The sequence below is a fragment of the Grus americana genome, chromosome 4 (assembly GCF_028858705.1).
Source record: "Grus americana isolate bGruAme1 chromosome 4, bGruAme1.mat, whole genome shotgun sequence".
NCBI lineage: Eukaryota > Metazoa > Chordata > Aves > Gruiformes > Gruidae > Grus > Grus americana.
In genome coordinates this window covers 63,277,109-63,301,589 of record NC_072855.1, presented here as the reverse complement: position 1 = coordinate 63,301,589, position 24,481 = coordinate 63,277,109, and the positions used below count along the sequence as shown (strand labels likewise).

At 46.4% G+C, this 24,481-nt stretch overlaps 1 protein-coding gene across 1 annotated transcript in view; it reads left to right on the top strand.

Annotated features, from left to right (window-relative positions):
* Positions 1–16,503, top strand: part of SCD5 (stearoyl-CoA desaturase 5) — a 41,077-nt gene extending 24,574 nt beyond the window's left edge. The window contains exons 2-5 of the mRNA XM_054823669.1: positions 4,752–4,882; positions 9,767–9,972; positions 14,032–14,264; positions 14,829–16,503. Of these exons, the coding sequence (XP_054679644.1) occupies positions 4,752–4,882; positions 9,767–9,972; positions 14,032–14,264; positions 14,829–15,019 (761 nt within the window). The 3' untranslated portion in view covers positions 15,020–16,503. The remainder of the gene's footprint in view (positions 1–4,751; positions 4,883–9,766; positions 9,973–14,031; positions 14,265–14,828) is intronic.
* Positions 16,504–24,481: the final 7,978 nt, after the last annotated feature.

The following is a 24,481-nucleotide window of genomic DNA, read 5'->3' as shown; positions in this document are numbered from 1 at the left end:
GGGAAAATACAACGATACAATGGACTGTTAAAGACTACACTGAGAGCAATGGGTGGTGGGACGTTCAAACACTGGGATACATATTTAGCAAGGGCCACCTGGTTAGTTAACACTAGGGGGTCTATCAATTGAGCTGGCCCTGCCCAATCAAAACTTCCACATACTGTAGAAGAGGATAAAGTCCTCGTAATGCACGTGAAGAATATGTTAGGGAACACGCTCTGGGTTAGCCCTGCTTTAAACAAAGGCAAACCCATGCTTTTGTTCAAGAACCTGGGTGCACTTGGTGGATGATGCAGAAGGATGGGGAAGTCCAGTGTGTACCTCAAGGGTATTTGATTTTGGGTGAGAATAGCCATTAAATTAAATTGTAGGACGTTAATGGCTAAATAACCCTGCCAGTGTATGTCATCCCTACTACAGTTGCTATATGCCATGCCAATGGTATTACAGTAAGAATCACCCAAACTACTGAAGGATGAACTTTGATTAAACTGAGCAAAGTGCAGCAATGACTTCAGCAACCGTCACCCAGCAACTTCCTCGAAATCGACATCTTCAACCCACACATCGTGGGCATGGGCTGCACCAGATACACCAGCTGCGAGCTCTGGGTGCAGCATGCAACAATCCAACACCACACACCGTCTCTCCAGCCCTGAGAGACTGTTCTGACAGATGGAGCCCAAAGTCACAGACTAAATGAACTCAATGGACTTTTTAGAGGGATGGCCCCTACACTAAGGGAATGATATATCTGTGTGTGCATATATATATATCTCTGTATTTCAAAGACAGGGAAAGTGGTGGTGATTAATTGGACAGTGTAGGATTTGGGCATGACATAGATGGTATAGAATAAGGGGTGGATGATGTCCTGGTTTTCAGCTAGGATAGAGAGTTAGTTTTCACAGGAAGCTGGGACAGGACACAGGCAGGACAGCTGACCCAAGCTAGCCAAAGAATATATTCCATACCGCATGATGTCATGGTCAGCATATAAAGAGTGCTAGCCAGGGAGGGGTGGCGTGGCTCTGGGTTGGTCTGAGTGTTTGGTCATGGGGTGAGCAAATTGCATTGTATATCACTCGCTTTGTATATTCTAAGTACTGTTGCTGTTATTTTCTTCTCCCTTTGCTGTCTCAGTAACCTGTCCTTATACCAACCCATGAGTTTTACCTTTTTCTTCCCATTCTCCTCCCCATCCCACTGGGGGTGGGGGGTAAGTGAGCAGCTGCGTGGTGTGCAGCTGCTGGCTGGGGCTGTCATGACACTGACCACGGCCATCGGGAGAACTTGGCATGCTGGCTGCCCCCTGTGAAATAGGCATTCCCCTCCTTTTGCTGGTGCGCAACACCAGTCAGTCCCTGTCCTGAAGTACAGCTGCGCTTGCCTGCTCGTGGTTGATGGCTGGAGGCATGCTGCTTGTGAGGACACCTGGCAGCAACAGGACTCCTGCAGACATATTTCACATAAATCCTCCTCCCATTTGTATCCCAGGACTTCCCAGGAAGTGTGAATTGGGAATGATGCTGGGAAGGGCTCTGGGCTGGGAGGTGCTGTTCAAAGATATGGACACAGGGTGGCATGTAGACCCTAGGGCAGCCCCCAGACTCCCAAAATACTGTTGTCCATTCTGCCGCAGTGCTGGTGGTGTGGAGTGGGCTAAATGAAAGGGTCTCTTAAGCTGAGCTCTATTAGAGTTGAATCATCAGGTGGCATAAATCCCTTGTATACAGTGCAGTTATTTCATGTGGTTTGTATGTTCCCTACCATTCAGTCTCTTCCTTGCACTGGACAGAGAAGGAAAGCATAATCAATCTTAATGTTGCGTATGTCTCGTTCTACTCATCTTTAATTCTGGTTTTAAGCAATCGATCATGATTAAGATGGATGGATACCTTGAGAAGCACTTGGTCAACTAAATGACTTGTTGCTCTGAAGTGGGAGAAAAGCTTCTCTTTGTGCTTTAAGGAAGCAAAGAGACTGCTGAAGATGGGAGATTTCAGCCCCTGTGACTAGCATGAGGTTAACTAGTCATAAAGCCCACAGACAATATGTTCTTGTAACGATTCAGGACTATAACCTTAGTATTTTTATGTTAGCTGGATAATGTCAGTATTCTGTGTGTCACAGACCTGTTCCCATGATTACAGTCATTTGAACAATTTGGAAGGCCTTATTTAGTGATGTTTCTGCACAGCTCAACATCATGTACAGAAAATGACAGGATAGGTTTTCCCCAATTTAATAGAAGTCCGAGTCCTTACGCTGACAAGGCATGTGCAAGAACTGCAAGACTGCAGCGGAGACTGGAGTGTGAATTGCGGTGTTGGCATTTTCACTGATCTGTGAGTAATATGTAAATTCAACAAAATCTGTAAATAATGTGCAGAAAGTATGCATGATTTTCAGTTCATTTCTATACTTCCCTTCAGGAAGCAGGCAAAAGTCTGAATTTGGTGATAGACTTCAGCCAAATTAACTGCACAGATCAGCCTTTTCTGGGAGTAGCTTGAACACTACAGCCTGCTGAAAAGGAGAATTGCCTCTTCAGTGATGGTGTTCAGAGCAGGTTTTAGAAATGCGTCATCTTTACTAGGACCGTTCTGACTCCATTTGTTGCATTTTGTGAGAAAGGCTTTGGTTTGCTATGTGGGAGATGACAGGAATTTGAGCCATGTACATAATGTGAAACAGTTCGGGTAAATCCGTTTTTGATGGATCCACCAAGTAGAGTGGATCAACATGAAATATGGTTGCCATTATTTTACCAAATATATTTCTATTATATTTTCTCTTAGATGCTGCAATTTCAAGCGCCGTGAGTTGGGAGTTGATAGACAGTAGACACCCACTTACATATACATATTTTTTGTTTTATTTTTGCAAAGATAGATGTTTTACATTACATACTGGGAAAAGCTGATTGTGAATTCTTTTCTAGCCACTGCGTGTCTAACAGGGCTCCCTGCTGGACAGACTGTTGTGCAGACACAGACACAAGTAGAAAACCCCCTTTTGGGGATAGGATTTTCTTTTTTTTGTTCCAGTAACTCTATTTAGGTATTTCCAATAGGATGTTTCAATCAAAACATGCCTGTGTGTGTAGGGTGGCATGGAGCCCTGGCTAAACAGCACATCACTTCAGACAGTGCAAACTCATTTGAAGTTGTCCTGTAATATTGTTTGAATCCACTCTTGTTTTAGTTTTATACTTGTAAAATGAGCCTATACTCTTTAGGCACAGTATGTGAAATCAACACTTAGGGGAGGGAGACATAACAGTCTATATATCATGACAGCTGGGTAGCTTGAATGTGAGTAGTTTTAAGTGGTCCAGTTTATTTGGGACTTTAATACAATGCTTTTCTCCTAGCTGTTCCCATTTTCCCTCCAGTCTCTCTCCAAAAGGAGGAGCTGCTCTAATGCACTGTTCTTTCAACCCTTTCCCATAGCCTCATCTTTTGTTGCAAGTCAAAACAACTCAGGCTATGGATCATCCATCCTACAGGAACTCAAAGACACTAGAGACAAAAACAGCAAGTACATCAAAGGAGAAGTAGTCAGTGCACAGATGCATGGCTCAAGCAGGCCTGGGTTCACTGTCTTGTTCTGTTGCCCCAGCCAGTCATTCCCCCTGCCCCTGAAAATGTGAGGCTGACCGGCCAGAGCATGTGTGAGCATGGCCGCTGCTGAAACGAGAACCAGAGATGTACCAATGCTGTGGTGGTGGTTGGTGGGGGTATTATTTTAAGCATGGGGTGTACACTGCGGGACGCATGTACTTGGACTATGTGTCTAGCCTGGAGCCAGCGTGGTGAGGAACAGACCTGCTCCTGTGCTGTATTGGTCATCTGAAAAAATGCTGAAAACAAGTTTACTTGGCCAGTTTTTTAATTAAGGGAAGGAAAAACAGTTCCTGAAACTGAGGGAAATGGTGAATGCTCCGCTTCCTGTTGAATTTTATTACTGAGCCATGAGTTCCCAATGCTAAGAGAAGTTTTTATTGTGGGAACTCTGACACAGCTCGTATCTTTAGGGATCATAGAATCATAGAATGGTTTGGGTTGGAAGGGACCTTATGATGCTCTTAAACTAGCTGACAGATTGGACTGGAGCAAAGACCTGTCTGGAGGAGGCTGGCAGTGCCCTGTTAGAAGAGTTGTTGCTACTCTTGTGATGCTAGTGATGAACTTTCACTCCACTGTACTTGGCCAGGGCACATGTGTCACAGCATGATGCTTCAGTGTTGCCAAACTCTCCTGAACAAGGTACTGGCTAAATGGGGAGGGGTGGGAAGTGGAATGACATGTCCCTACAGCTGCAGGGCAGAGGTGGACTGAGAACCTCACCTCCTGTCTGCCCAGCCTCATCTTCTGAGCGACCCTGCAGGTGTCAGCAGGCAGGAGCAAGGATCATCTCTACATCAAAGAAAGCAAAAATAATGGCAGTTGGCCCCTGGCAACTGTCCTGGTTCTGGCAAGGACAGAGTTAATTTCACAAGGAGCCAGGACAGGTGAGCCAAGCTGGCCGGGGGCTATTCCATACCATGTGACATCATGCTCACCATAAAAGTGGGGCTGTCCTAGTAAACTGCCCTTATCCCAACCCTCAAGGCTTTATGTTTCCGTTCTCCTCCCCATCCCGCCGGGGGGGGGGGGGGGCGGGTGAGCAAGCGACGCATGGTGCTCAGCTGCTGGCTGCGGCTAAACCATGTCACAACTGTGTTTTGTTTTTGTGTCTTTCAGCGTATTTCTGTTTCCTGATGACAGCGCTGGGTGTGACGGCTGGTGCGCATCGCCTGTGGAGCCACCGTTCCTACAAAGCCAAGCTGCCTTTGCGGATCTTTCTGGCTGCAGCTAACTCCATGGCTTTCCAGGTGGGGTTGTGGTTGCCCATCCAGATTCTTGACCTCCAGGCACCTTTCTCTCCTGTGCAGAGGTCCCCTCAGCTTAGAGACAGCAAAAGAAAAAAAAAATTGGCAGAAAGACATTTGCTGATAATGCAGTCTGCTGACTTAGGGGATGCAGAGCCCCTCTCACCACCCATGTAACAGTATGCATTAGACAGTCCAGGAGCAATAATTATGGACCCCCCCCCAGATCAGGGTCTCAGCACCCCAGCAGCTGGCACAGGTCACAGGCCCCACACTTCACAAGACAACGTGGAAACTTTTGTAAGGGCCAACTTGATGCAAATATGTCTCCAGCTGTCCATCCAGGCAGTTGGAGATTTTGATGTGCCCAAAAAGAAGATCAGGCATCCTTTCACAATCTTAATTTATCTCTGGTTTATGCAGCATTTTTCAGCAGTAAAATTCAAATACATTTGCAAAGAATCGTGTTACTAGCTCTGTACTTACTGATAGGCAATCTTAGACCTCAAAAATGTTTGTGTAACACCCAGCTGGTGGTAGGAGTTAGCCCAGAGCCAGGATCTTCTTGGTGGGAATTTAGGTACTCCTTTGGCTGTTCAAAATAGAGATATGAACCTGTACTAACATCAGACTTACCAAGCTTGGCTGCTGTAACCCTTTGTGGCACTGAGTACCAAATGTGTGTTGTGCCTTGAGTTTTCAGCTTTTTTCCTTCAGTCTGTTTGGTTGGCTTCGCGTTCATGTACCTTAACAAAGGATGAGAAGAGTCCCTTTATCCACTGCTGTACTGTTCATTTATCATCTTTGATTTTTTAATTTTTTTAAGGTGGAAAGAATTAATCTTGTTAATCCCTGTAGACATTACAAAGAGGACAATGCTTTTGCTTGAATATGAGAATGTGCCCATTTTTACTATGACCTTTGTTTATTCTCAGCCATATTCCAGCTGCTTTGTGCTGCTTGGTTCATGGCAGAGCGTTACAAGCCCGTTGCTCAGCGTGTTAAACAACTGTTCTGAGTTTTGAGAATGCTCTGGTACTGTCCTCCTGTTTTACAGCCGATCTTAGCTTTCATAACTTATTTACATGAATGTGTTGACTGGTTGCAGTGAGCCTGCATGTTGGCATTTCGTTGCATTCTGCTCCCGTTGCTATGGATTTTGCTCTTAGCTGCACTGGCTTCATCACTGCTTCTGGCTGAGAACATGGTGTGATTCTAAGGCAGGGAAGTACTTCAAAGTACCTGCAAGCCACCTCTGTGCCCTTCGTATTGGAAAGAAAACAAAAGGCCAAATCGCCCACTCTAAGTAGTCTGAAGCCTGCTCCTAATAATCGTGACATCCATTGCCTGCTAAAGGCTGTTTTCACCACCACAAGCAGACAGTGAATGAATTTTCAGCTTCATCTCGCTCATGTTGGCTTTGTGAGGAAGAGGTGGGATTGGAGAAACCTACAGCATCCCTGGATGCTAAATATTGAGGAAATATTCAGACTTCTTGAAGGGCAGGGGAAACTCTGCTTGAAGAATTTTAACTTGATGCTGCATGGACTGTGACATGCTGTACTTCCTCTGAACTACCATCAGATGCAGCCATTTTTGCCCTGTTGCCTGGTGCAGTTTTTATGATTGGAATATGCTGAGCTGTGTTTCTTCCCTCTATCTGGAGTGAAACGCTCACAATTTTGAAAGACTGTGCTTCTTGCTGTCACATGTCTGCTTCAGAAGCAGGTAATACCTGGCTTATGTCTACTTGATCTCCTAGTGTTTAAGTTTCAGCATCTCAGTTGGGACGTGCTGCTGTCTCTGCTGACTGCATTGTACTGTTGCTCCTGGCCATCTCGGTGAAACAAGCTGTGTTGCTGGGTTGATGTTGTGCTGTGAGCATCTGGGCACAGCAACAGTGGTTGTATGGAAATTTGTGTCAGCACACTGAGGTTGTTACATAGCCCAATTTGTTGTCATGTTTTGGTCTGCAGGTTTATTAAGGGACCTGCTAACAAAACCTCATGTCTACATCACTGTCACAGCATGATGCTGTTGCACTCTGCTTTGGAAGGTATTTCACTCCTGTGTTTACCTGAAACTTGATCAGGAGTGATGTGTTCCTGAAAAATGGTTGCTACTAATACACTTGGAGCATATTTACATATGTTGTGCTCCAGTTCTTGGTGTATTCATTGCCAACAGTTCTGGCCTCTGGCCTTTATTTCTTCTTAGCCTTTGTGGTTTTTAATTAGATGCAATTCAGTTGTTTCACAGCTTCCTAACCCTTTCATCTGGGGAATCATGTTTTTTGCCAGCCCTGCAGGTGTTTGCTGTGGTATGAAAAGCCACATTAATTTCTCACAGTATCATTGCTTTTACCTGGTTATCTGCTGTCCCACAAATAATTTCATCAAGTGCTCTTGTAACACTGATCAATAGTCTCACTTGAAAAATTATTTCTGGTGAAGAAAGAGGACCTTTCCTAGGTGTACTTCTTGCATAACCCTGTTTTATTTTTAAATTATTTAATCTTGGTATTTTCCAGTCTTCTGGATATTCCTGCTGAAGCCATTTGAAGCAGTATAGAGGCTTTCATTCCCTTTGATTTCTCTGCAGGGAAAAAATAAGATGGCAGCAAGGTAAAGATCTCCCCTTGTTCTCACTGAGGAGTTTGGTGACTTCCTTTGCTTCACTCAGTTTACTTTATTCTCTTGTGCAATGGGATAATTAAGTTGTGACATACTGGAGCAGTGGTAAGGGGCTGATCTTTACTGCCTCCTCTCATGGCTTACATGAGTCAGTGCTGCAGAAAAATGTTCCCCTCATCCCCAGCCCACTCCCAGTGTCACTGCAGCCACAGTGTGACAACAGTACAGGGCTGAGCACAACTGAATGCAATGGAGCTGAGATCTTTCCAGGGCTTTTGTTCTTCACTTGTCCCCTGTGAGTTCTTGCAGACAGAAAGCATCTTTGCAAAGCTGATATTGGACATGGAGGCATTTGAGCTGGATTCTTTAGCTGCTCTTTGCAGTTGTTCCTGGTGTCCCCTCATCAGCACAGGTGGCCTCAGTGCTTTCTCTCAAATGTCGGCAGCTGAGAGAAAGAGCAATTATTTCTGTGATTCTTTCAGTGTAGGGCTTTTGTCTCATAAAATATAGATATACACAGCTGTCATTAGCCTGGGCTTACTGTGTCCTGCAGTATATTCAGTGCCATGATGGCTGCTGCACTGTGGTTACTTCACAGACACCGCAAATGGTTTGCTCAGTTCTGCTGGGAGCAAAGCTGCTGTGGTTGGTGGTTGTGGGTGCTACTGCTGTTCCTAAAAGTAACCCAGGCCTTCCTTCCTTTGGGTATTACTGCTTGGGTACCTCCCTGGCTGTGCAAAGATGGAAATAGCAGAGGAAAGCACACTCCGCTAAGCATTCTCTGATTAAAGTTCACACTGTTGTGGATCTGGGCATTAACTAACATTTCCATGTTTTAGTGCTGATGTTGGGCAATTCAATTCATAGATGAGTGTGTGGCCTGAGTTTTGCAAGTGTTGTATGTGCTTACAACGCTCTGCACTAATAGCTCGGCACCGCTGCAAAAACCACCATTTAGTCCAATAGCCAGTGCATCCTGCAGAGCAAACTGGGAGGCTGAAATCCCTTTGATTGAGTAAACTCAGAAAGTCTCATTTTATGGATCCGAGTCTGAAATTGCAATCCATCCCTTCCTCCCTGCAATCCACATAATCCCATTTACAGCCATAAGGCATTTCAGTGGCCCATATCTGCTGACAGCTTGAGCAGAGACAGGACTGAACTTGCTTTGCATCTGATCTGGATACAATGCTGAGCTGATGTTATGTGCCTGAGACTTTTATTCCAGCCTGGCTGCAAATGCAAGACTTGATTTCCCATAAAGTAGGCACATCTCCTTTGATATCTTAATCATAGAATCATAGAATGGTTTCGGTTGGAAGGGACCTTAAAGATCATCTAGTTCCATGGGCAGGGACACCCTCCACTAGACCACGTTGCCCAAAGCCCCATCCAACCTGGCCTTGAACGCTTCCAGGCATGGGGCATCCACAGCTCCTCTGGGCAACGTGTTCCAGTGTTTCACCACCCTCACAGTAAGGAATTTGTTCTTAATACCTGATCTAAATCTACGCTCTTTCAGTTTAAAACCACTACCCCTCATCCTATCACTACACTCCCTGATAAAGAGTCCCTCCCCATCTGTCATGTAGGCCCCCTTCAGGTACTGGAAGGCTGTGCTCTTGTACACATCCCTGCCGACAGAGCAGTAATTTAAATGGCGGTGCCGGTTTTACTGTGGAAGATGCATTCTTGCAAAAGGCTGCGCAAGTTCAGCTCCTGCTCAGGTCAGGAAAAGGCACATTTAGTGTTGTACAAGCTCTGTCCCATTTTCAGTGCTGCGTTTGTGCCTAGAGGGCGTCAGTGGTAACCAGCTGCAACCAGCTTAGAGAAAGGATGACAGAACTGAGTGCCTCTGCACAGTAGTGCCCTGAAAATAAATATGCAAGCTCCCCTGTGGCATGGTCATAAAATAACAATGTAAACATGTATGTACCTGGTCCCTCCAGCCCAGTGTCCATCTTCGGACAGTGAACACTCAGGGAGGACACAGGACCAGGGCAGACTGATGATGGTAACTCCCAAGAGGCTTAGCTTCCCGCCATCTACAGCCCTGGGATGTGTTCAGTCTGTGTCACTGGTTCTCAGAGCGTGTCCCATTCGGTGTGGGCACCCCTCAGGATGTCTTCAGTTGATAACCTTTTTTGAGGAGCATCAGAGAGGGGTTGCTGCTGTTACTGTGTGGAGAAGGAGGTGGTACTACTGGAGCAGCACCCAACCTCTCTCCTTTCACCTTGCCATGCTTTCTGTGCAGAACGACATCTATGAGTGGAGCCGAGACCACCGCGTGCACCACAAGTACTCGGAGACGGATGCAGACCCGCACAATGCCCGCCGCGGCTTCTTCTTCTCCCACATCGGCTGGCTGTTCGTGCGCAAGCACCGGGACGTCATAGAGAAGGGGAGGAAACTGGATTTCAGTGACCTGCTGGATGACCCGGTCGTCAGGTTCCAAAGAAAGTAAGTGGGAGCTCTGGGCCTTGGTGTGAGGCAGGGTGGAGAGGTCCTTCTGCCTGGTTGTCTAGTTGTGGCTCATTCCTTATTTTTATCTTTCCCTTTTCTCCTTCAAGATATCCCTGTCACCATGATTGCAGGCATTAGGGCTGTCATCTCTCTGGCCCCCACTATTGCCATGTGGCTGATGCTGATTGTCGTGGTTTAATCCATCCGGCAGCTAAAACAACCACACAGCCGTTCACTCACTCCCCGCTCCCAGTGAGGTGGGGCAGAGAATTGAAAATGGAAAAGGTAAAAAAAACCTGTAGATTGAGATAAAGACAATTTAATAGGACCAAAAAAAGGAAGATGATGATGATAGTGGTGATGATAATAATAATAATAATAATACAAAGCAAGTGATGAACAGCACAAATTTCTCACCACCTGAAGTCGATGCTCCACAAGACCCCAAGCTGACCCACCTCCCAGCCCACCCCCCCCATTATATATGGCACATGACGTCATATGGTATGGAATATCCCTTTGGTCAGTTTGGGTCAGCTGTCCTGGCTGTGTCCCTTCCCAGTTTCTTGGTGCTCCCCTGCCTCCTCGTTGGCAGGGCAGTATGAGAAGCTGAAAAATCCTTGACTGCTTGGCAACAATTAAAAACATCGGTGTGTTATCAACATTATTCTCATGCTAAATCCAAAACACAGCACTATACCAGCTGCTAGTAAGAAAATTAACTCTATCCCTGCCAAAACCACGACACTGTTCTTGCAGGCTCTGCTGCACAAGCAGTGAGCTCTGTCCTTGTCCGTCTGCTTTTCCAAAAAGCCAGGGCTGGCTGTGAAAACAGCCACAGCAGAAGTTGCTGGGATCTTGGCCTTCTTCGATCATTGGAGCAAATGCTGTAATCGCTAATGGCCTTAATGCAGAAGTGCACATTTCACTTTGCAAACTCATGTTTGGCACCTGTAAGCCAGCACAGGCCAAGCGCTTCCTCTCCCAAGACTGTCATTGTTTACAGGATTAATTATCTCCCTTGAGAATTAGCACAGACCTAGTTCAGTTCGCCACGCACTCTGCAAGAGGTGGGAATTGAGCAACATGCTTTGTCCTCTATGTGTGTACCTGTATTTTAGGCACAAGACAACTGTCTCTGCCTGCAAGCGTTTGGTCCAGGTACTTCAGCAAACGACATAAGCTCATTTCTGAGTATTTTATGGGTGAGGGGAGCAGTCAGTTGAGTCCAGAAATCAGTTTCTTTTTTGCATTAGAGAAATCTGTGGACTAGCAGAATTACCCTTGCATCAGAAGAGCTCCAAGAGTGAGGAATTCACTGCCCTCCATGTATTGTTGCCTTTAATGGGTCCTCAGTTGGCAGTGCCTATTTGCAGAGTTTGCTGCAGCTCCTTTTGGTTGTGTTATTACCTTTTCCAAGACAACAGCATCCCACAAGAAGCAGGCTCTACTGTTTTGGTTATACTGCAAAGGTTGTGTAGTGAAGAAGTATGTTTTCTGCAGGGAAATTATGTCTTAGTAAATGTCTCTGCTCTGGATTTGAATTTAAGACTTTGGAGTTTACCTTCCCTTATCTGGGAAGAAAAATTCAGGTTTCTCCTTTCTTATGATTGAAGTGTTGTTTTTTTTGACAGCATGGAAAACCTGGCAGGTCAGATCAATAAGAACCATAATAAACCCTTCTTTGTCACACTTTGTTTTAAGGCCAGATTGTTAGCTTTGCTGAATTTAGTGGTGCTGATGAGCTGTGGGTAAGGTACCACTCAATCGGTTTAAAACCACATCACTTCAGCTGAAATCACAGTACTACTCCAGGCATGACTGACAGCAAAAATTACCCTCTGTGAATAATGGAGCAATAATCCTGCATGCAATGTGAAAGAGGCTCACAGGTGAAGTGTCTTCATGACAAAGTTGTAATGTGGTGACAGCAGTGCTGTTCCCCAAGCATGTATTGAGGCTTTGGTTACCCTGAACTCCAGGAAAGGATGTTTCTCATTCCAGGGTGGATGTTTCAGTCAAAGAGAGACAGAAAAAATGTAGTCAGGTGCTTGTTCAGATGTGAGATCTCATGTCTTCATCAAAGACTGCAGTCTGGGCTTCTTGCATCTCACAGAATGGTTTTAATAGGTGCCTGATAAGCTGTTTCATATTTTATTTTATTTTCCTGGAGTGGGAGAGGCTTTGAACTTTGAAGGAGTTTTCTGGACTGGAAAATATTTTTCTCCTCCAGCTCTACTTAAATCCTGGCCTTGAATTGATGAGGTTGGCAAACCTTATCAACAGCCTAGTTCAGAAGTCAGTCAGATGAGTGGGAAATTATCTGTTGTCTTTGGTGGAGTGAAGAATGGGGACTGTTTCTTTTGGAGAGCCTTGGCTCAGGTAAGTGAAGATAGAGTTCTGTGAGAGACCTGAGGAGATGCTTTTTTTCACCATGGCTGATGTTGCTGGAGAGCTGCAGATCTCCTTCTGGAGCCCAGCATGTAAGGCACAACCTCCAAACAACAGCAAAATATATCAAACAAACAACTTGCAGGGCAAGAGGTTAATTTGTTTCATACACACTCAAAACTAACTTATGGATGAGAACTACGTTCACAGAAACTTTCTTCCTGCCAAAAATACTGCTATTACTAACATTTTTCCAATCCTTTGTGGATTTTAATTGAAAATTGTTTGTTTGTTTGTTTTTGTCAAACAAAATTGACAGTTCTTCCTATCTGAAAAACTTTCAGCAAATGGAAAGTTTTAATAACTGTTTAATAATTCCAAACTCTGTTCTTCCTCATCCCTTCCAGAAAACTCAAGAAAAGCAGGGGTCTATTTTAAACCTGTCATATGGGCACAAATAAGATGGGTCTTTGCACTTCTTTTCTTTGAGCACCCTTCAAAATCCTGTCACCTCAGCCCACTGCTCCAGTTTCATGTGGCAGCTCGCTTTGATGATGATACCCCCGGATCACTGTGGGCTGTAGTAAATCTGGGCTCCAGGGAGGTGGAAGGACTCAGCAAGCAAAACGAGACCTTGTCCCTCTTGAGCTGGGGACACACTGTAGGTGACTCCCAAGCTGCACTGTCTTGCTGCTTGCCGCTTCTGAGCACCATTAGCCTGTTCTCCATTTAGAATAATTTATTTCCTATCTCGCTTTTGGCTTTGCCTCCCCACTTCTTGCTGAGCTGCTCACTTTCTCTACTTGCCTTGGTAATTCCCCTAGAATGATTTTTCTCTTTGTTTCTCCTGCTATGATCTCTACTCTTCACCTCTGTGCTCCCTGCATCCTACGCTCTCTCTTCCCTGCCCTTGCCTGGGCATGTGGCTTTAGCTGTACTATAAAGCTTGCCTGTTTGTTCTCAGACTGTTCAGCTTCCTCCCTCCCCATTTTGCACTGCGCATTGATTTTGTTCAATATATGGAGGAGTGGCAGGGCTTGTGCCAGCCAGTGGGCTGGGAGACCAGCAGTAATCCTGGTCCCCAGGGCAAGTACATCTTTCTCCTCACACTTGGCAGGGTGTCTGTGGTCTCTCAGCAGCTGCTTTGGGTCTGCCATTGCTGTTGGAGCTCATGCAGCAGCAGTGATACGGAAAGGAGCTGCTCCTGCCCTGTGCTGCAGGTTCCCTTCTGATCTGAGCACATGGGAAGCCTTTGCCAGCTCTTAGCAGTGAACGTGTTTCCAACACAGCTCTGCTGATGCCACACCGAGCCCTGGGCTTTTCCAGTCCCAGAGCTGGACCCTAGGCACAGGGTGTGCAGCCAGCTCTGCACTTCCTCAGATTTAAAGGTGCTGAACTTGGGAGGTTTGCCTTGGGACTGAATCTCAGCTGTTCAGCTCCAGTGTTACCTGCTGCTTTGGGGTTTTGGGTTGTCTTGGCATTTTGAATTACACTTGGAAAAATTATGACTGTGGACATCTGAAATGTTCCCTGCTGCCCGAGTTATGGGGCCAGCCCAGGTTATGCCAGGGGTTTCTGGCAGAGCTACGTCTCCAGAGATCCAACCCCACTTCACCCCAGCTGTCATTCCCACTGTGGTAATGGTGTCCTTTTCTTTCCCTGCAGATACTACAAGAGTTCGGTTGTGCTGATGTGCTTTGTGATCCCTACCTTTGTGCCATGGTACCTCTGGGGCGAGAGTCTGTGGAACGCCTACTTCCTTGCCTCCATCCTCCGGTACACCATCTCTCTCAATGTCACCTGGCTGGTCAACAGCGCTGCACACATGTACGGCAACCGCCCTTACGACAAGTATATCAACCCCAGGCAGAACACCTTTGTCACTCTGGGAGCCATCGGTAAGTGCTGTAGCCCTGGGTAGAGCTTTGCAAACTCAGAGTGACACACTATCCTGTTTCACCTTCGTTGGGTCTTTGGGCACCTGCAGCTGGACACCACTTGGAGCCAGGGCTTAGAGGAGACTGGAGTTTGCGCACCCTAGAGGAAGGCTCCCATTCTACTGATGGTGCCCACATTGAAATAATGCTATGTAGTCTCTGGGCAGAGACGTGTTCACAGTAGCAATCCTCTCTTCTCAGCAGTCGGCTGGGGACAGTGCAGCAGAAGTAAGTGACGCTGCTTTTTACTCAGTTGTGCGTCTCTCCTCTTGAAGCACTTATGGTTTTCTTCCCTGACCATAAGGGGTGGGACAGGCCCCTTCCTACTGGGGAGGAAAGCCCAAAGTGCTGAAATGGAGTCCGTTGTAGGTCTGCCCCAGAGGTCTCCCATAGCTGGGGATGAGGCATAACCTGCACTGGATTCAGGACTTAGGAAACAGGCGTTGTGATGTCCCACCCAAGCGCGTTCCTAAATTCATAAACGTGATGGCCATGTGGTCTTTAAATTCCCTTTCTCTTTTTCAGGTGAGGGTTTCCACAACTACCACCACACTTTCCCATTCGACTACTCAGCCAGTGAGCTGGGCCTGAAGTTCAACCCCACCACCTGGTTCATTGACTTCATGTTTTGGTTGGGGTTGGTCACTGACCGCAAGCAGGCTCCGAAGGAGATGATCCAGGCTCGCAAGGAAAGGACTGGAGATGGCAGTGCTTGAAGACTAATGCTTCACTGTTCCAGCACTGTCATAGACATGGGTGGGTGGGTGTGCGTGCACCCCCGTGCCTGTGGTGGATTTCTTTCCCTCTGGGCAAAATTAGTTTTTTCAGATCAGTTGGGCTGAATTAATTCTCCAGGGACAGATTTGGCCCCAGCTTTTTTTCCTTATTAGCTGTCTTATGTCCAAACTTCAGACTATTAAGTGAAAAAATGTTATATATTATTTAATATTATAGTTAAACAGGAGAGAGATTTGATTTTAGTCACTGTAGTTCATGTCTGAAATACATTGTAATTTGCTTGTTACATTGGCAGGTTGGAGGAACTAACTATCCTTTCCAAGTGCAGTTAGGGGAGATTTTTGTTTCTACTATTAATCAAATATGCTTTTGAGACGCATCTCTCAGAGGGGATGGGGCAGGGCTCAGTGTACTGTTTCAACTACAGATTAGTGGAGAGGACAGTAACAACACCGATGAAAAAGAGGATGTCCAAGGGGAAAAAATCAGCCTAAATCTAGTTAGATGTTAGTTTGAAAACCTGCTTTCTTCTTTTTGTTAGCCCTGTTAGCCAGCCCAGTGCGCTGCTGTCTTTGCTAAATATGAAAACCATTTATTGCAGAGCAGGCTTTTGTGTTGAAGATTAGTCTCTATACAGGCCAAGATACCACCTGATGCTATGTTGAGATGATTCCTTTGTTGTCGCATATACATTGTAATTTGTAGAGGTATAGAGCTCAACCATGTCTTAAGCCAAATAAAGCTTTGGTTTCAATGTTTGGAGACCTAAGTTGTATTCTAATCGGTCATGGCCATCAATGCATGCATATTTTTAGCTCCTTTTGCACAAAAGGCCTCTTAATTTCTTTTTCTGCCTTTGACTAGCAGGTCTTAGAAAACCGACCTTTAAGTCAGAGACTACTAATATTTCGGCTGCATGCAACATCCATTGGTTTCTGAGCAAAATATAAAGACAGTTACATAGCTTCTGAATTTTAACAGTTGCCTTGTTTTAAAAAAAAAAAGGGAAAAAAGAAAAAAATATATATATAAAAAAAAAAGCATGTGGAATTAATGGGACATATAGCCCTTTGTGTTAGATGTTAGCCAGTGCAGGAGAGAGGCTTTGTACTGTCACCACTGGAGCACTTTTGAAGATAGAGGGCATGATTTTCATTTATAAAGAAGGTCACTGCCTTGCCTCTCCGAGAGGGAGTGCCTGTTTCCCAGTTGCTCGTCCCCTGGGCAAGGCAGGGATCTTGAGGTAACTGAGACTCAGGCCCAGATATTTTCAAAAAAGATGTAGAACTGGGGAAAAACAAAGTTCCTTTTTTGTTCTGTTTCTTGTTTTTTAAATGATGCCATATAATATAAAAGAGTTGTCTTTATTCTGTATTTCATCCAGCAGGTGTTTTAACAGTGTTACTTTACCATTAATGATGTGTAAACTCTTGAGTGATTTACAATAAACAGTTATGAGTTAGACTGGCTGCTGTGTTTTATTTTGAAACGCCTCCCAAAGCAAAGGGCTTTGTGCATCACACGTCAGAATTACAGCAGTGTTTCGCTTGGCATTTCCCTCTATTCACTTGGTTTCCAAAATACCCACCCCCTCAGCATTTCTGGTTTCCTCGTCAGTGGAAGAGGAGTGTTGTCAAATGGAAGGGCACCAAGAGATTCGATTATTTCAGGCTTAGTGGCCAAGCTGATAGAGGGGAAAAAGAAAATTCAAGCTGACATGTTTGAAGGGAGACTGTGGCAAGTTCTTGCATGTGAAAATCCCACTTTAATAGCAAAATACCAGCCCAGTGTGACTTGCAGGACACTTTGACCAAAAATATTAAGTATTTTGTTTAGATTTTGCTGTAAGTTCTTACAGTTTCTGCTGAGATGTGCCTGAAGACCTGGCTGTGCCAGAAGTCATGTCTTGATGTGCATTCATCCAGAGTCGGGGCCAGTTGACAGATATAGGAATTACAGGCACCCAAGTGGGAGACCTCTCCCCACCACCCCCTACAGTGCCTGCAGGGGAGCGGGTGGAAACGGGCTCCCAGAGATTGTGAGGTTTCCAACCTGCTGGTTAGAAAGCACTGTTGCTTCCTTCTTTGCGCAGTCGACAGGCAGTTGTAAAGCAGCAAAAATCATTGGGAACCCCCCTTCAAAATTATGTGAGTGCTGGGTTTGTGCTTGATGTTTGAGTGTAGGAGCAAAGCTGGGAGGATGTGCAGGTGCTTAATCTTACTGGTGCTCCCATCATTTTGTTTGTGCAATTTCCTGGCTGGAGAACTGCAGTGAATGCACTTTACAGGCACTTAGATAGACATCTTCCTGTTGATCTTTATCACACTTTAGATCTTTTTTTTTGTTTTTCCTTTTGTATACTGCTATTACTTGGACTTCCTTAAGGTGATTCCTGTCAAGTACATGGTGTAAGAAGAATAGTATTGCAAAAGAATACCCTGCAAAGAGGTACATGCTGTTCTGAACCTCTCTGGCTACCTGAAATTATAACAAAGTAATATTTATTTTTTTGGCCCCCTGTGGCTGTAAGACTTCAGCAACAACAGCAGTTCCAGTGGGATTCAGGGATCTGAGATTTTGAAACCATTGGCAAGTTACCCATGGTTTTGAAAAATTGAAAGTAAGTAAAGAAACATCATTCAGAAAAGGAAAAGTTCCTCCATCGAATGTCTTGTCTTGGAGCTTGTACTACCTGAATTCCTGTTTCTGTAGATGAACTTCCCATGTGGTTGCGTTGATCAAAAATGTCAGTTAGCCTTTGCAGGAGAACAAGATATCTGAAAAGAATGTCTTTAATTTTGGTAAAACAACTTCCATACATTTGCTTTTTTGCTTATTTGTTTCAAATTTTTTTGTGTGTTTCGAATTTTTGCTTCTTTGTTTTGATTTTTGTTTTGTTTTGGAAATAATTTTGGCCATGTTCTCTAGTGTGGTCTCCCCTTCCTCAAGAAGACGTAGGGTGTCTGGGAGGCAGGAAGGGCCTCAGCCACCTCCCAGGGCAGCTGCTGGATCCACCCGCAGCTGCGTGCAGTAACATGGGGAAATCGTCAAGCCTTGGTAAAGTGAGTACTGAGGCATGAGCTGCACTCGTTTCTGTGGACTTTGGCACATCTGATCTGGTGGTAGTCAAGGACCCTGCTAGTGCTTTCTGAGCAGTGTGAAAGCATTGAGGGACTGCTAGTCAGTGAGTGGCTGGCTGTAAGCTGTGCTAAACCAAGGATACAGTTACTGTCAAACTTTTCTAAGACCTGATAGTCTGACAGTGCCTGATCTTCTATTGTCTCTAACTTTGTTCTCAGCATGTTGGACCATCTGGAATAATGACACGTAGGACTGAGAACAAGAAGTATTTGTACACTGTCCCATGCAGTGTTGCGCTGTTTCCAGGCTCTCAGCTTTGGCACACACCAGGGACTGGATTTTTTTTTACTCTTTTTCCCAGAACTGGTGGGGCTCTTAGGAAACACAGTGTTGGCTCAGGAGTCGTGTGCTCCTTCTACAGCAGAAACGCCTCAGCAGGTCACCTGCTTTCTGTCGTGGTTGGCTCGAGGAAATGTTATGCCTGCCCTGGGACTTGGCACAATCACTGAAGGAGGATTTCAGCTATAACTTACAGCATGTATTCAGCTATGCAAATATTGATGAAACCCTGTCAGGGCTGTGTACAAACATGACTGTTAGGGTGTGGCATGAGGCCAAGGTTGTGATAGCTGACAACAGAAAAGCTTCCAGGCTCCATCTAACTCCATCTCTGCTGCAGATGGGGGCACAGGTTGGGCTGTGTTTGGGTAATCCCCCAGAGTGGGAGGCAAGCATGAACAAAAACTGCTGGTGCTGGAGTTACACCTCAAGAAAGGGGCTGCAGTGAGAGGGTGAGTGCTGGCACTGAAGAAATGCGTCAGAGTTCACAGTCCCTGAAAAGCAGCCCAATGGAGCAGACATCTGCTGTGCCATCTCCTGCCCTGTAGCATCATTGCTGTGCTCAGGAAAGCTGGTGGCAATCCTGCTCTGCACCATCAGGCCAGGTGCTGCACCAGGGTCCTTTGCAGCAGCACCAAAACTTCACTTAGCTCTTTGGCACTCGGATGCAGAGCTGTAGTACAGGAGCCTGGGTGGGAAAAGGGTGCATGGTCAGCCCTGGGCTGGTCACCATATCCTGGAGCCAGTTTAAAAATACCTTGTGAAAGTGGTGAATTGCTGGGGTGGGGTGTGTAGGGTGTGCAGGGATGCAGAGGAGGGTGCTAGGGGCATTGGGAGCGGATTTCTGCCCGCTGCCTCCAGTGGCTCTGCTGATCCCTTGTAACCTCCGGTGACATCTGCCTCCCTATCTCTCTCCACAACTGGCAAGTGCAAGGTGACTGCTGTCCCCTGGCTGGCGTTGATAATTTTTCAGGCCCAGAAATTGGCAGCCAGAACATGGCTTTCTGGAAATAAGCCCAGCAAATGGGAAATGCAGCCTGACTTCAGGTATTGCATTGAGCTGTTGGGGTGGGAGGCTCCCAGGAAAAAAAAAAGGTCTTCTGAAAGGTCTCCTGTGTCCATGTGAGCCTGGGAGTCCATGCCAGGCTAGAAATGTGGTGACAGACCTACGAACTCCAGTCAGCCAGTGTTTGGGGTATTTGCAGCTGGGAGGGCTCTCAGTTTGGAGGGATTTTTAATGGTTGATGATGTATCAGCTCCCAGGCTGTGACCCCAAAGGCATGGCCAGGCTGGACTTGTATTACCTTGATATTTTTGCTCCTGGACAGTTCTGTAGTTGTACCCTTATGTAGAAAGGGTCTCACAGGGAGTTATGTGGCTCCTTTTCACCGCCTTCTGGGGTGTTTCTGGGAATCAAGGTACAATTTCCCTTAAGATAGTCTTTTAAAAGAAGAATGAAAAGAAAAACCGAAAGCAAAGACCAGTGGGAAAGATGTTTGCTAACACATGCCCACGTGCCCCTGCTCCCGTAATGGCTCTGTCTCAGTGGTGCCCAGCTGGGAAATGAAACCACTGGCATCCAGGGGCGCACACCCAGCAACACCAGCCAGCCCTCTAGACAAGGGGGAATAGGGGAAAACAGGGAAAAAAACCCCAAAACACACTGAAACCTAGCAAATGGAGGAGTCAGGGGTGCCCCTGTGTGGGCAGAGCTGCCCACCACATGGTTTGGAGGCTTTTGCTATTTAAATCACTGCTCACTCATGGGGCACATTGTGTGTACTGAGTCCATCTCCTGCTGTCCCGGCTCCTGGAGAGTTAAACCCTGATTTTGTGAGAAAATGATAGCAGAATTCCTACCCTGGTTTTGTGAATCTGCAGACAGCTGACCCCAGCAGGCCTGTCCAGCCACTCTGTGCCCTGGCTGCCACCATAGCCATCCTGTCCTGCTGGCTTTGGTACAGCCATAGCAAGTCCCAGGGAGGTGAACAGTTTGCAGCCTTGCGCCAGGAGCTATGCCGCTGCCCCCCCCACTTCCTGCACCCGCCATTGCCAAGCCAGGGTTAAAGCTAAAAGGGCAGGGAGCAAAGGTATGGCTCCAGATCAGGCAAAGGTGGGGGCCTGCCTCACACCAGCTGCATCTGTAGATAAATTCACCGCTTAAGAGAAGCAGATGAGCAGCAAAGCCTGCAAGCAGGACCAAAAAAGAAAAAGAAAAAAAAAAAATCCCCTTTTGCAGGCCTTGGAAGATGTCCAGGACAAAAGCTCCAGTGAGCAGCACTGATAAAAACTGTAGGTGAAACGGTGCTACCACCTCTGCACAGTAATGCTTAACCTCAATATTAACTGGGGTTACTAAATTTTCCTGGCTGACATAATTCCATTAGCATTTATAGCACAATAATAGGAAATAATTATTTTACTAAATCTCATTATCCTTAAAAAAAAAAAAAAAAAAATTGTCTTTTAACAGCGTTTTCTCTGCTTCATATAGGACTGTCCTCCTGCCAGGCCAGAACACATGCTTGTTGGGGCCAGGGCACACCAGTCTGCAGCTCTCATCTGCACACAGCGGCACTTCAAGGTTTCCTCCCCAGAGTTCAGACCCTACCTGTCTTGCGGGCAAGTCCTGTTTGTCCCATATATTTGCCATCATAGCAGTAATATTTTTAATTCTTTTTTTAAGGAAAAAAATTTGACATTTTGTATCCATTTTCTCCATTTCCCTTCCTACCATTTATTTAAATGGTGTCATTTTCTTGCAACAAGATGGGGGTGGGTTACTTCAATTTGGTGCTCCAGTCCCAAATCCAGGAGAATTTTTCTCAGTTGAGATCATGTGGGCGAGCCAGGAAGAAGGAGCACTTCATCTTGGAGGGGTGGGATCTGGAGATATTTCTTAGGGCAATAGAGAGCACTTTGCAGCTGACTGCCTCTCCAGCAAATCCAGAGCACACCTGTTAATGCCAAGCCAAGGGTGCGCATGCTCAGATGGCATCTGTTTACCAGAGGGGCATTTGGAGGAATGAAGTCTATCATAATATTTAAAACGCTGGATAAAGAAACAGATGGCTTTGATGAGAGATGATCTGGCTAACGAAATGAGGGTTAACACTTAAACTGAGAAACAGCTGCTTAGGCACAGTATTTAGCCCATGCATCAGGGTACGAAGCAGCCCCAATGGCTGCTACTGAGTGATCCCTGGCCCCTTTCCCCCACTGCTCTGGTTTCTAGGCGGGTGATGTTTCTTGCCAGGCCTCGCTCCGGCTTTGGAGCAGAAAGGGCCAGGACAGGAAAACCAGGTGGTAAATCTCTTTTCAGAAGATATATATTTCCTAGGAAGGAAAGCAAACTCAAAGCAATTCCCTTTTCTGTTTTCCTTGCCTCTGTGTAATAACTTTGAACATTTGCTTGCGTTGAAGCAAGTCCCCTTTCTGGGCCAGGCGAATTGCCAGGCGGATCCCTAGTGGGTCTCAGGGGCTCAGCAGAAAAACCCAGTGAGAACTGGGGCAGAAGTCATGCGCTGCTCACAGCGTCCCAGGAGCATTGTCAGGTCTGTGCACCGGCATCATTGCAATTGTGTCTTTGAAGGCATGGAGTGAGCAGGGAGGGATATCACTGTCAAGCCTCTGGCGCACTCCCCCCTGGGAAGGCCAGGCCTAACCCCAGACAAGATGAGGGAACGTACTTGTAGCTATTCATCTTTGCCAAGGTAGTGTTGGTGGAGGCACGAGAGGAAAGACTTTTTTCACAGATCAAGGTGAGATTGCAGTGGGCTTTTGGACACACAGTGTGACTGTGAGGGAGGCGACTGATGCGTTATTGCGGGATGCAGTTCAAAAGCAACATGGCCACATGCCCCACCTCCCTTTTCACTCACACACCTCTTGGCAGGGGCATGCTGCAGGACAAGGTTCACAGGAGAGGGGCTGCTCCTCCTGTGGGACTGGTGTCCTGTGAAGAAGGGATTGTAGCAAATATTGCCATGGGCCTCTGTAACACCATCCCTTGATGGCTTGTGCCTCCTTGCACCTCTGTTGTGTCCTGCACCGGGTAGGCTCCAGCACACACTTGCTGTCCCCAGGCTGTGCCCTTTTTTTAAGCCGTGATTTTTTAAGTTCTCAGAGGTCTTTGGTGGGCCTGTCAGCATCGTGCATTTTCCAGCACTCAAAGGGACACCATCTGCTCAAAAAGGAACTGTGAACAAAATGTCTCAGACAGCGTTTACCAAAAATGAAATTGCTTTAAAATCCCATATGCTGCATTTTTTTCCTTCCAGCTTTGGCTGATGGCAGAGGTGAAGTGACTAAGGCAGTTTCCGATTAGTCGCTGTGTTTTCCTTTCTGGCCAAAACTGCTGGGGCTGAGTGCTGTAACTTCTCGCCTGTTTGACAGAAGGTTTTCTTCAGCCTCAGCTGCTGAAAGCCAGAGGTTACTGAACTCAAAGACCTTCTCTCTGTTATTCGTAAAATGAGCTTGCTTGACTTTTGCTATTGCAGGAAGCCTTGCAGTCAGGGATGTGGTACTGATACTTCAAGCATACTTTTTTCCAGGCACCTGATTTTGGGGCCTGTCTTGGTGATGTGGGGACAATACCACCTCCTTGCCCAAGGAAAGCCATGCCTGGCAGTCACTTGTCATGGCCTGCAGCTCCTTAGTGTGGCAGTGCCATGAGGCAGCATCAGGTGCACACAGAGGTAAAACCTGGCCAAGATCTCTGGATTTTGTGAGGTTGCAAAAACCAAATGCTGCAAGGAGCCATTTATTAGTCCAGGATAACACACAATTTGAAATACCAGAGTAGGAAGAATGTTATTTCAGTTCTAAAAATAGCTCCCTCAGCCTTTAAAACACTGAGAAGAGTACACAGTGGTTGCCTTTCTGCGGGAGTGGCTGCCTTCTCCCTTGGCAATGCCGCTGCCGCAGAGATGCAGCCACTTCAGTAAGGGCTCAGGGGACCTGCTGGTGCTGCACTTGCTCCAAGGACCTGTGCTTTGAGGGGTTCGTAATCCCTAAGGATAAAAGAGACAAAATCTTTTCAGGGTGTGCCATGAGGACCAAAGCTGCAGGGCAAATGAGCATTGCTTGGCTGCTAGAAAGACAGTATATAAAATACTGATAAACTGCTAATGTACAAATCAGCTCACTTCTGGGGGCTGGCATGGATTTAGGCAGGTGGCTGTCTTGTGTTGGTTCATAAGTGATAGCACCAGGGCAAAACTTTGAATAAAGTTTTGAATAAACCCACCTTATTTGGGTTTTAGGAGAAGAAACAAGACAGTAAATAGCAGTCGTATTTCATCCCGGCAGACCAAGAGGGGAGGGAGAGGAGAAAAAAGTGGTAGCATTCATGTTGACTTATTCCCACAAAGGTCAGATAGTGAAGGGATCCCTCCACCCCAGGAAACATTCCCAAATCGTTATTGCTGAGCTGTTTTGCTGGGAACGTTTCCTTTCGAAATTCCAACCACAGAGATGTTTAGCAGACTGGAAAGCCCACCATCCAGCAGAAAAGGGGGTGGAAAAAGACAGCCTGGCCCAGGCTGTTCCTGGGGTATCTTGCTACTGGCTGGCTGCTTCTTTCAGGTCTTCCAAAATACTTAGCAAATGGGCACCACTTCCCAGGAGGACTGCAAAGACGTCGCTGCTATTTTGGGTGGTCAGTCCTCTTCAGTGGCTCCGGGGGCTTTGGAGCAGAAGGGGTACCTAAAGCCACAGACTGGGTAGCTGCTGCTGGGACTGGGGAGGGAGGGCAGGGAAGGGGACAGAAAAAGAACCAATTTACAGCCAATTTACAGCCCATCTCATGGCTGTGCTAGGGACAGTGTGCAGCTGGAGGGGCCATGCACGGTACTGAGACTGAGCATGGGGCTTTATTTCGGCAGAGACTGGGCCGCCAAGGACCCGCCATGCCCGAGGGGTCTTCCGAGGTTCCAGGAGGGTCTGTGGTCGCACCCCACCACCCCGAAACCAGTGGTCAGGGCGCAGCGGATTTTACTGCCAACCGGCTCGCGGAGCTG